This window comes from Capra hircus, chromosome 22, assembly GCF_001704415.2.
Source record: "Capra hircus breed San Clemente chromosome 22, ASM170441v1, whole genome shotgun sequence".
NCBI lineage: Eukaryota > Metazoa > Chordata > Mammalia > Artiodactyla > Bovidae > Capra > Capra hircus.
The window spans coordinates 52,404,616-52,417,070 of record NC_030829.1 but is presented as its reverse complement, the minus strand read 5'-3'; the positions used below and the strand labels follow the sequence as shown (position 1 = coordinate 52,417,070).

Below are 12,455 nucleotides of genomic sequence, written 5' to 3'. Positions count from 1 at the left end.
CATTTTCCTGATGCCACTCAGCAGGGAGACTGCTGAGCTCTGAGATTTGACCCAGAGCAGCTTGGCTCTAGGATCTGTACTGGTGGCCCTATAATGGACCACCCCCACTGTATTCAAGGCTTGGACCACCTCCCCTGTGTTCAAGGCTGTGGGGCACCCACAGCCTTGCGACCCTAAACATGGATGCTGCGGCCTCAGTGGGCTGAAGGGCCCTGAGGCCAGGAGTCCAGCACCACCTACCCTATACCCCCTGTACCCTCTCAGTGAGGTTCTCAGGCTAGCGCAGCATACATCATGGTGTGGCCGGGAGACAGGCCCGGGCCAGCCGGACATGGGGGTCCTGAGGGGCTGCTTACGTCAATCTCTTCCAGTGTTCCCTCCAGGTACCTTCGCACCTGGGAGTTGATCTCAGCAATCTGGATTTCATCCATAGGGTCATAGTTCACGAGGGTACGGTTGGCCTTGGAGAAGGAAGAGGAACGTACTGTTAAGCTCCGAGCGCCCAAGCCCAAGCAGGGTGGCAGGGACCATTCTGAGGACCAAAGTGGGGAGGCTGGACAGACAGCCTGGCTACCCAAGCCACTTTACTCCCTTCATCACCATGTCCTGGTAGGGAGGGCCTGACTCACGGGCCAGGTAGTCAGGTCAGCACGGGACAACCAGGTGGGGTAGGGAAGGAAAGGCTGCCAGACAAGGGCCTGCTCCTCCAATCCGGGGGGCTCTGCTGGCTGAGCCTCAGCAGACTGTGGGATGAGGGCCACAGGAGGGAGGGGGCGCCTCTGCCTTGAGACCCTCTGGACCATGAGCATCAGCTCAGACCAGCACTGGAGGTCTCCTGCTCCCCACCCCTACCTTCCAGCTCCCTGCTGCCCCTAATAACCATCCAGCCTGTCCACCTCCCTGACCTTGAGCCAGGCCTGTGGCCCCAGGTGTGCCTCTACCCACACCTGCCAGGCCTGTGGCCCCAGCCCTTCATCCCCCTGCCTACTGCCTGGCTCTGCTCCCTGACCATCTGACAGCCCTGCCCACATCTTGTTCTTCCAGAGTCTCTGCCCAACAGGCATCCCTGATCCCTCAGGCCTTCTGCCCCCGCAGTGTCTGTTCCCCCAGTCCCCTGTCTACTCAGCCCCTGACCCACATGGCCCCCTGTCCACCCAGTCCCTCTGCTCACCCAGCCCACCCTCTGATCCACCCCTGCCCTGACCCACTGCCCCCTCCCACCTAGTCCTTCTGCCCACTTGGTACCCTGACCCCAGTCCCTCTAGTATTCCGCCCATCACCTCTAGCCCCTTACCAGGCTGTCATGGATGGCTAGTTCCTGCTTGAGCAGTGCTAGCTCCTTCTCCAGGTTCTTGACCATTCTCTGCCAGGGAAGCATATGGGGAGGCGGGGGTAGCAAGGAAGACAGTCAGAGAAGCCACTTAATAATTCCCCACCCTGTCCTTGGACATCCTGGCCCTTGCAGGTAATCCATGGAGTGTGATCTCAACATTTGGACGATTCCCTCCCAGCTGGTGACTTTTCCCCAACTGGGTGAGTTTAGGGTTTGAAGGGGTTTCAGCACTTCTCTGTCCTTTGCCTCTTACTTGCAGGGAAGACTGAGAACAGAGTCAGTATGGGCTCCACTAGGACCACCCTAAAGCCCGACTCCAGAAGCTCCAGCATACTTCAATCCACCAGGGTCACCGCCCTCTCCATGTAGCCTGTGCCTCCAGGATGTCACCCTCATCCTCTCCAGCCACTACACAAAGCATCACCTTTCCCCGCTGACAGGTATGCCACCTCCAATTATTGCTGCTATAAACAATGCTGCAGAACACTTTGCTCTTACATCTTTGTGTAGGATGACAGTGACCTATGCGCTATGTCAGAGAAGGCGATGGCACCCCACTCCAGTACCCTTGCCTGGAAAGTCCCATGGACGGAGGAGCCTGGTGGGCTGCAGTCCATGGGATCGCGAAGAGTCAGACACGACTGAATGACTTCCCTTTCACTTTTCACTTTCATGCATTGCAGAAGGCAATGGCAACCCACTCCAGTGTTCTTGCCTGGAGAATCCCGGGGACGGGGGAGCCTGGTGGGCTGCCGTCTATGGGGTCGCACAGAGTCGGACACGACTGAAGCGACTTAGCAGCAGCAGCAGCAATGCGCTGTGATCTGCCCCATTACTCCTTGTGTACGCTTCTGCCCCTGCTCATGCCACTCCCACCAAATGAGCACGCTCCTGCCTCTGTGCTGCCTGTCCCCTCTGCCTGGGACATGCTTCTCCCAGGTATTCGCATAGCTCACCTTCCTCAAGTCTCTGTTCAAACACTGCTAAATTAGGCGCCCCTCAGTTACCCCACGTAAAACTGCAATCCCCTCCCACTCTCACACCACTCTTTTTAAAAATCTTGCTCTAGTTTTTTTTCATAGAACATACCCTAGAGCAGTACTAACAGAACTTGCTGTAATGATGGAAAGGTTCTGTTTGTGCCACAAGCCACATAAAGCTATGGAACACTTACAGTGTGACTAGTGGGACAGAGGAACTGAATTTTTAAAAATTTTTAATTTTATTTAATTTTACTGATTTCAGAGCACTTTCTTGGAGGTCCCGTGGTTAAGACCCTGCACTTCCACTGCCGGGGGTATGGGTTTGATCCCTGGTTGGGGAACTAGTATCCCTGTGGCATGTTCAGTTCAGTCGCTCAGTCGTGTCTGACTCTTTGCGAACCCATGAATCGCAGCACACCAGGCCTCCCTGTCCATCACCAACTCCCGGAGTTCACTCAGACTCACGTCCATCGACTCTGTGATGCCATCCAGCCATCTCATCCTCTGTCGTCCCCTTCTCCTCCTGCCCACAATCCCTCCCAGCATCAGAGTCTTTTCCAGTGAGTCAACTCTTCCCATGAGGTGGCCAAAGTACTGGAGTTTCAGCTTTAGCATCATTCCTTCCAAAGAACACCCAGGGCTGATCTTCAGAATGGACTGGTTGGATCTCCTTGAAGTCCAAGGGACTCTCAAGAGTTTTCTCCAACACCACAGTTCAAAAGCATCAATTCTTCGGCGCTCAGCCTTCTTCACAGTCCAACTCTCACATCCATACCTGACCACAGGAAAAACCATAGCCTTGACTAGACAGACCTTTGTTGGCAAAGTAATGTCTCTGCTTTTGAATATGCTATCTAGGTTGGTCATAACTTTTCTTCCAAGGAGTAAGCATCTTTTAATTTCATGGCCACAGTCACCATCTGCAGTGATTTGTCATGAGGTGTGACCAAAAAGAAAGTTTTCTTTGTTTTTTTTTTTTACTGATTTCAGAAGCCATGTGTGAGTAGTGGCTACTGTATTGGACAGTGAAGCTCTAGAACTTAAGCTATTTTAGTTTTAAGAAAAATTATATATATTTAAGGTGTACAACATTGATGTTTTGATATACATGTACACGATGAAATGACTACTCCAGGCGAGCTAATTAACATATCCACTAGTCACCATTTTTTGTGTATGTGGTACAGCTTCTGAGATCTACTTCCCTTGCAAATTTTCAGTATACAGCACACTACTATTAACTATATTCACCATGCTATATGTTAGATCCCTGGAACTCATTTGTCTTAGGACTAAAAATATGTACTCTTTGACCCACATTTCCCATATCTCAGCCTGCCTGCTCCCACTCCTGGTAACCACTGCTCTGCTTTCTGCTTCTGTGAATTTGACTTTGTTAGGTTCCACATATAAGTGAGATCATGCAGTGTTTTTCTTTGTGTATGTGGCTTATTTCACTTAGCACGATGTCCTCAAGGTTCATCCATGTTGTTGCAAATGGAAGAATCTAGAACCAACTGATTTCTTATGTTTATTACATCTGTCTCTCCCATCTCTAGTAAACTGTCAGCTCTTCAAGACAGCTTTGTGTTTCTGTTGGACCACTGACGTGTCCCAGGTGCTTCAAAAAGTGCCCGGCACATAGTAAGTACTCCATAAATTTTAGCTGAACGAATAAATGATACATTTCTAGAAGCAGAATTGCTTAGTCATTTTACATCTGATACTGTCCTTGAGTCTTTCATATAAGCCTAGGACTTCATGTTGAGAACCTTCAGTGTGAACAATAGGCTTCTTTTAGTTGTTCAAAATAGCCACTAGAGGGAGCCCCTGACAGCTGGGTCTCAGGTTGAGTTGTTTGGTCACTATGTGATGTCTGACTCTTTTGCGGCCCCATGGACTGTAGCCTGTCAGGGTCCTCTGTCCATCTGGTGACCAAAGCAGTGACCAGTCTATAGCAAGGGGTCCCGGTGGCTCCCTGGCAAATCAGAGCACAAAGCCTGAACTCAAGACCCATGACCAGGGTCCAAATTCTGACTCTGCCCCTCTGGGCAACCTCAAGATAGTCCTTCAGTGGACTTCCTATGAGGTGACTGAGGGAAGTCCTATGAGAGAGGACTGGCGGCCAGCCCCTACTCATCTTCATGCCCTTGTCCCAGCTGAGGGGTCTCAGTTCTAGAAAACGCACTCTACGCAGCCAGGGAAACTGGCTGAGCTGCTGGGGACCTCCAGCTCGATGACTCCTCCATCCAGCATGGTGTGAGGAGCCAGGCTGAGACCTCCGGGCCAGTCAGGAGATGGAGGAAAAGGGCCATCTGCTGCCCTGGCTCCCTAGGTGCCAAGCTGCACCCTGAGAGCGTGAAAGTGAAGTGAAAGCGAAGTCGCTCAGTCGTGTCCGACTCTTTGCGACCCCATGGACTGTAGCCTACCAGGCTCCTCCCTCCATGGGATTCTCTGCACCCTGAGAGCGTGGAAGCCACTTTCTCAAGAACTCGTGCACAGTAAGGAAAAGGCTCATTGCAAAGATTATAAACACATTTGCATTTGGCGACATGGCAACTTGGCTGTCCAGGACCAACAGTGCCAATTTCAGAACAGGAATTACATTAAAATGAAAGTCCTTGCCATCAGGTGCGATGCCCACCCAGCCAGGTTCACAGGTGGTAATGTGGTAGTCCTAAGCTAAGTGAATAGCAAATAAGAAAAATAAATAAGAAATGCTCCAAGCTACAGAAAAGCATAGAAAATAATGCCATGAAACTTTGGGAAGACCACCCTAAAATCTGACTTTTTAACAGCATGCTAAATACTGGCTGCAGGTATTTTTTGTTTTCAAAAGAAATTTAAAAATTTAAGATAAATGTGAAGCCCCTGGACCCCACTCTGAGTCCATTACCCACCCTGACATCCAGAGGGAACCCCCAGCTCAGTTGGGTCTTTTCACTCCTACACAGGTTTTTCTTTGGCTGCACACACACGTTTGCACTAAGAATAATCAGCATTGCCTTTTATGTTCTTTATACTTGGTATGAATGATAGATGCCACCATTTCAATCCCCAAGTTGTTTTCTCCCTAGAGATTATCCATGCTCAAAGCTCAAGCTCTGGCTCCCTCCCTCCACAACCTGCTTAGCTACTCTTCCGTTAAGGGCTATTAGTTGCGTTCCTAACTTTTCACCATTGCAGTAAGCGGTGCAGCACCGCTTTCTGTAAGTCTCTGTGCATCCGTGAGAATGCCGCTGGACTGTACACCGAGGAGTGACGCTGCCTGTCCGCAGAACCGAGTGGACTGCTAACTCACATTTCACTGTGCTAAATGATTTCTACTCGTTACCGTCCTCTTCACAACATCTCTTTGAAGGTGAACTCTGTTATTCTTCCCTTAGAAAGAACAAGCATCTCACTGAGGCTAGACAGCTGAGAGAACAGCTACTGAGCCAGGATAGCCCAATGCACGTGCCAGGGCTCTTAACTACAGGGCAAGTCGTTCTCCAAGTGAGGTCCCAGAACAGCAGCGCTAGGAACACTTCGGAGAAATCTGAACCCTCAGCCCCACTCCAGACCGAGGCAATCAGGAACTCTTGGAACGGGTCCAGTGACCTGTGGTTCAGTGAGCCCTTGGGGTAATCTCTAAGCTCTACTTCTTCCTCAACCTCCACACCATGGTTTAGATACACAGAGCCCTGGGACTGTTATTTTCCTTCAGGATTTAAAGTCTGGAAAGTTTAGGTGATTTGTCATGGGTTTAGGGCACACATGTGCTCCTCTCCAATAACTATGATTGCATAAGCATCTTAAAGGAAAAGCAAATTATTGGTAAATGTATTTTTACTTCAGTAGACGTTGCCAAAATGCTCTCCAAAGTGGTTGGCAGTTACCCTTTGACAAGAAATAAATAAGATCTGCTGTTCTGCACATACCCTGTTTTGCATTGTCAGAAAATGTCTAATTTTTGCTAGTCTGAAGGTGGAATTCCACTAAGGTTTTTAATTGCATTTCCCTGGTTAGTGTTGATGCTGAGCATTCCTCCTGATTGGTCAGCTGTATGCCAAGAGGGATCACTCAGGCTGGGAAGAAAGCGGTTCAGTGGTGACCTAGCCAGATGAGTCTGAGAGACAGCCCACACGGATTAAGCTCAGAAGCAGCTCTAAGGACTCCCATGCAGAAGCCCGGGGTACTCAGAAGCCTTGAGGCCCCATGCATTGGGTGAGGCCCTGACCTAGCCCTTTCACCTTGGTGGCAGCCCCCAGGGGGGTCTCCAGGGACTCTGAACACTGACCTACCCCAGAACAGAAAGTGACTGACTCAGGATAGCATGGGTATCTTTGGTGGAAGCAGGGAGGGAAGCCAGGTTCATGGGACCCGGGCAGCAAACCCATATATCTTCCCCAGAGGGAGACACCTGCCTACTCCTTAATACCTCAGCATCATACTTTTCATTGATGGCAGGCTCGGTGGTGACCAGCTTCATCCTGCTGGCGAACCGCAGTGAAGACAACTGAAAAACAGATCAGACAGACCTCTATGTTCTTGGCAAATTACTTGTGACTAGAGATATTTGCTAAACAATGTCTAAAGGAGTACACTAGAAAGCAAATCTCCCCAAAGAGAGGAATGCTCCATGGGCCCATGGGGTGACATCTGGGGGGTCTTGTCTGTGTCCCTCCGGGGGCACAGCCAGCCAGGGGTGATTTGGCTGGAGGCCCATGGGTAGGCACTTGGGAGACAGCCCTGGAGCACTGATGTTCCATGAGGAGTGGGGGGCTGCTCCCTGGTGTGAGGAGCAGCCAGAGGCACATGAGGCAGGCCCTGACATCCCAGCCTCAGACTACGCTGGACTGACTCAGGGCCTGAAGCAGGGAGGCAGACTCAGAGGAGGGATGGGCCACCCAGAAATAGCCTGAGGAAGCAGCTCTCCTGGCACCTGCTGTCCCCAGAGGCTCCTGTGTGACCATCTCAGAGGTGGGCATCAGGGGAGAGAGTGTCTTCCACAGTCTAGGAGGACAGATTTCTCAACCAGGCAGCCAGGAGGCCCAATAGTCACATGACTCCTCTTGGGGTTCACTCACGCTTTATGATACTCTGAGACCAGTAGGTCCTGAAGCCTTCCTCTGGGGATGCTGCCTGCACGTCAGCTGGAGCTCCCATCCCTGGCTTCCCACGTCCCAGGATGCTAAGTGTGCAGCAGGAGAACTCCCCCTGGAAGCTGGACGGTCGCTAATGCACAAAGCTGGGAGGCCCTGCAGGAGCATCTCGCCCTGCAGTGTCTGACCTGTTTCACTGAGTGGATTCTGCATATGACTGAAACTTGCCCTGAGCCGTCCACACTTGAGCAAAATGTCTGTGGAGAGATTTCCAGTCCTATCTCACTTATGATGAGTTGGGAGGAGAGGCAGGGAGCCTCAGCTATGTGGACTCCCCTGTGTCACTAGCTTAGCTCGTATTCTTGCCTCTGGTTCTCATAAGCCTCTCGCCTCCTCAGATCACCTGTTTACTGCTGCTGGGTTCATCTCCCTGAGTCACGAGTCTGGCCACAACCCTCTTTTACTAAAGCCCCGTGACAAGCCCTGCCATCTTCAGAAGAGCAGCTAAGGCCCCAGCATGGCCACCAGGGCCCCTCCAGCCACTCACCTTCTCCTTCCTCTTTCCTGAGCCTCCCACTGCGTGGGTCAGGAAACACAGTGCTTGCCCTACCCAGCTGATGCACAGCCTCGTCTCCTCACAGAGGCCCCCACACTGAGCTTGCCCCCTGCCTTGCCTCTCCCTCGACACAGCTTCTGCCACTTGGGACTTGGTATCTAGATCCCGGCTGGAGCCCTTTTGGCTCAGACTCATCCCCTGGATCCGTCCACTCTTGACCATGTCTGTGGCTACTGAGTCAGTTTACCCAGTCCACACGCCTGAGGATGGATGCTAATCGGCTGCCCTGACTGTCCTTACGTACCGTCTCTTCTAACTGAGCAGCTTCTCCATAGATGTTTGTCACGAGGACCATGTTGCAATTTCCCCCTGCAGAAAGCAAGACACAGAAGGTCCATGAACCATGTGGGTTTTCTGCCAAGACATTTCCTTTGAGGCTGGTGGCGGTGATCTGTTATTATATGAGCGCTTGTGTCCCCTCAAACGTCATATGTTGAAGTCCTAGTGCCCAAGGTGATGGCATCTGGAGGTGGGGCCTATAGGAAGTGATTAAGTTTAGATGAGGTCATGAGGGTGGAGCCCCATAATAGGATCAGTGCCCTTAAAAGAAGAGAGAGAGAGACCAGAGCTCTGTCTCTTTGTGATCTTTCTCTTTTCTTTCTCTCTCTCTTGGTCATGTAAAGACACAAGGAGAAAGTGGCCATCTACAGGTCAGGAAGGCAGTGTTCACCAGGAACCATTCCTGCTGGACCTTGATCTGAGACTTCCAGCCTCCAGGAGGGTGAGAAACAGATGTCTGCATAGTGTAAGCCCCTCAGTCCATAGTGTTTGGTTCTAGCAGCCTGACCCGACTGAGGGCCAGAGAAGACACACGAAAGCATGCACAAGCCTGGGAGGCAAGGGGAAGAAGCAGAGAAGAGGGAGAGGCCGCCAAACGTACCTAGAGGAGGAGCTGGGGAGAAAGCAGAGGCGAGGTGGCTGGGGCAGGGCAGAGGCCTGTGGCCAGGGCTTTGCTTATGGGGGGCACATAGTTAATAATCACACACCCACCTTCAGGCCCAACGCAAAAGCTTGGGAACACAGGATGACAAGATAGCCCCTGCTCCTCAATCAGAGAGGCTGAAGGAAAGGGAAGACCTCACAGGAGAGGCCCTCCACCTGAGGCTTCAAGGCGATGAAGGATTCTGCCAGCTGGTTCAGGGATGGTGGGACATGATAGGTTGCCCCCGGTAGAGGCCAAAGCTTAGGCAAAGCCTCTGAGGAGGGAGCAGAATGGCATGGGAGACATGAGAGGGCACTGTGCTTGATTTTGCCTTTCCAGGTGTGTCTGAGGTCACTGTGAAAAGGCTGCAGGCAAGTCCATGCCACCAGGAGGGAGCAAGCCATCACCACCAGTAGCAGACACACCAGTCCTGTCCCTCCTCCCTGCACACCAGCCACCCCTCACCTAATGAGTCCTTGAGGGCGTGGGTGAGCTTGCACTGCCGGAAGGGGATGTGGTCTCGCTTCTGGTCCCCAAGGGCAATGATGGCCTGCTCCAGGAATGACAGCGACTTGTTGATGTAGGTGGCTTCCTTCAGGACTCGGCCTTCAGACTACAAACCAAAGGTCAGTTCTGCTTCAGGCCAAGTGGAGAGGCTGCCCCACAAAAAACACTGCAGGTCTGCGGCCAGGCCAGAGCCTCCTGCCCAGAAGCAGGGTCTTCTCTTCCTGTCTTGTATTCCACGTTGGGCTAATAAGAACACTCCCAGGAACGCTGATGCAGATATTCATATGAGTGAATGCTCATATGAATATGAATACTTGTGTGAATATTCATATGAATACTCCCTTAAGAGTCACACTGTTATGAACACACAGGGGAATATTTGTGCAGATATTTGAGCAAATAATCCTGGGGAATATACAAACATTCATTCAACACACCAATACAAACATTCATCTGAATGCTCTTCTGAATGCTCTTGTGAATGCTTATGCTAATACTCATATGAATATGTATGTGAGATGAAAAATTCATGCAAATATTCATCATATGAACACTCATGCACAGAGAAATGCTAATATGAGCATGGAGCACTGACTGCCAGGCACTTTGCTAAGAATTTAGGAGCCATCATCTCATTCAGCGTTTATAACAGTCCTGCCAAGTAGGAATGGCCTCTCTGATGCAGCTGTTTCACCTCTGCTAGTTCTGTCCCCCCAGCTGAACTGCGCCTAGCTAGGAACGATGCTCACGAATGCCCAGTGAGGGACAGTCCACGCACACAGACACTAAGCTGGAAACAGGGCCATGGCTTGTTGAGGAGGAACTTCCTGCTCCCCCACTTACCCTAGACTTCCCCAGCCTCTCCGAGCCTGCTAGATCCACCAAGTTAATTTTGGAAGTGACGTACTTTTCATCTGATAAGGTCCGTGAACGGGCCTGTGAAACACCCAAAACAGAGGTTAGGCTGTCACAGTGAGAAGCTTCTTACAGAACAAGCTCCATGGGAATCGACCTCCCTTCCCAAGCTATTCAAAGAGCTTGTACTTACCTCCACATAGATGGTGAAAATGCAGTGTGACCTGGATGAGTTCTTGTTCATTGTGTGGGAGGCTATAATCCTGTTGGTCTCTCCCTGAAGAAGAGAGAAAACATGTAGACATTTTGACATATTGAAATAACAAGGCATTTGAGTCATTTTTTAACTATATAGAAATGATCTTTACATCACAGCCCTCGGTCAGGCCTTCCAGGGAAATCTGATTTATAAACTAGTAGAACAGAAGACAAATTGGAGTCAGACCTATATTTTCACTCACTGCTAGCGACATGTGAATTTGTATAATAGCTTTCTGAAAAGCAAAGTGGCAACAAAAACTATGAGCCTAAAAAATATTCATAGATATTGAGTCATAACCAACCTACATATCCAGCAATTCAGGAATGATCTGTCTGGAGAACAATGTTATGTGACCAGAAGAATGCTGACAAATAGCTTTTAATAACAATAATGCAGAATCCAAAAATCGGAGCAAACTGCCTTCAACAGCACAATAAAAGGACATATCCACCACAGCCAAATGGAATTTACCCCGGATGCAAGGATGGTTTGACATACACAGATCAATGTATATACACCTCATTAACAAAACGAAAGACAAAATCATATGATGGTACAATCTGAGGAATGCAGAAGCATTCATAGAAGAAAGAATAAACAGATGGCGCTACCAAGATGTTACTAATGGTCACTTCTGGGTTGGAGTTTATAGGTGGATCTTTTATATATACAGGTTATGCTTCCATATTTTTAAAGTGAACATGAATTACATTTAAACATTAGGAAAAAAATCAGTAATTTGTATCTTTAAAGAGACAGCCCTTGCCTCTAATTCACAGCATTAGGCACTATGACCAGAATATACTTAAAAGGAGACATGTAGAAATGGCTGTACTCAGAGAAAAAGATTTGTACAGGAGGGACTCCTGTCTCCTTAAAGGACCCTGAGAAGTGCTATGAAGAAACCCCAAATCAGCGATACTGCCTTCCCCTGCAGAGAGTGGAGCACCTAAAGAGGAGGGGAGGCCCTGGGCTGTGGAGGAGGCCTGGCTGGCTCCCAGGCTACATCCCCAAAGTCTCATTGTCACATTCAACTAGCCTAAAATTAAGCATATTTGTTCATCAAATTGACATATCAAGAAAAAAAGTCACAGGCGATAGAAAACAGCTGTAATACATACAACTGAGAAAAGAACTAGTTTTCAGAATTTATAAATTTATACAAATGAGAGGAAAAAAAGATATCTGTAAAGATAATAATCAAAAGACATGAACAGGGAAATGCAAATGGTCAATAAACACATAATGAAGTCCCTAATCTCATTGGTAATCAGGGAAATAAAACCCAATGAGTGGGGCCATAATGGGAAACACTATACACCAGCCAGACTGGTCAAAATTTTAGGATCAGAATAATGGGAATTCTGACAACCTGTTGAGGGAGTATGCCATTATTGGTATCGTTTAAGAAAGCTTAAGACACATACTCTCTGTGACCTAGCAATTACAATTCTTGGCTTCACCTAGAGAAATTCATGCTTATGTGCATCAGATATACATACAAGAACGTCCCTGGTTCTAGGTCAATAAACACATAGTGCCATTGTCTGATATATCCCCAAATTAGTAAAACCCAACTGTCCATCTGAGGTAGAATGGATAACTAAACTGTAGTATACTCACACAATGTAATATGATAAAAGTGAAAAACATATAACAATACCAGATGAATTGCACATAAACAGTAGGTAAGAGAAATGACAATTCATCCTACATGATTCCTTTTATATAAATTTCCAAAAAGGTTAACTTATACTATTTCAGGAGATATAACTTCAGGTGGTTAAGCCCTAATGAAGACCAAGGAAATGATTACAGATCAGGAGAGTGCTTGCTTCCAGTGTTAGTTGCTCAGTTGTGTCTGACTCTTTGTGACCCCATGGACTGTAGCCC

The 12,455-nt window shown here is 49.0% G+C and overlaps 1 protein-coding gene and 1 long non-coding RNA gene across 11 annotated transcripts in view; one reads left to right on the top strand and one right to left on the bottom strand.

Annotated features, from left to right (window-relative positions):
• The window catches only part of LOC102173511, a 55,341-nt gene extending 45,962 nt beyond the window's left edge, over positions 1-9,379 (top strand). For 3 of the 5 annotated variants that reach the window (XR_001919970.1, XR_001919965.1, XR_001919969.1), the window contains 2 exons: positions 1,593-1,773; positions 3,876-4,011. This is a non-coding gene — a long non-coding RNA (uncharacterized LOC102173511). The other 2 variants (XR_001919966.1, XR_001919967.1) reach the window with 2 other exon arrangements.
• KIF9 (kinesin family member 9) overlaps positions 1-12,455 on the bottom strand; it is a 36,870-nt gene that overhangs the window by 12,265 nt on the left and 12,150 nt on the right. For all 6 annotated transcript variants that reach the window (XM_018066851.1, XM_018066852.1, XM_013973637.2 and 3 more), the window contains 7 exons: positions 10,494-10,577; positions 10,289-10,381; positions 9,404-9,551; positions 8,261-8,325; positions 6,737-6,814; positions 1,295-1,363; positions 357-461 (listed from right to left, as the gene is read on the bottom strand). In XM_018066851.1, coding sequence (XP_017922340.1) covers positions 357-461; positions 1,295-1,363; positions 6,737-6,814; positions 8,261-8,325; positions 9,404-9,551; positions 10,289-10,381; positions 10,494-10,577 — 642 coding nt within the window. The remainder of the gene's footprint in view (positions 1-356; positions 462-1,294; positions 1,364-6,736; positions 6,815-8,260; positions 8,326-9,403; positions 9,552-10,288; positions 10,382-10,493; positions 10,578-12,455) is intronic.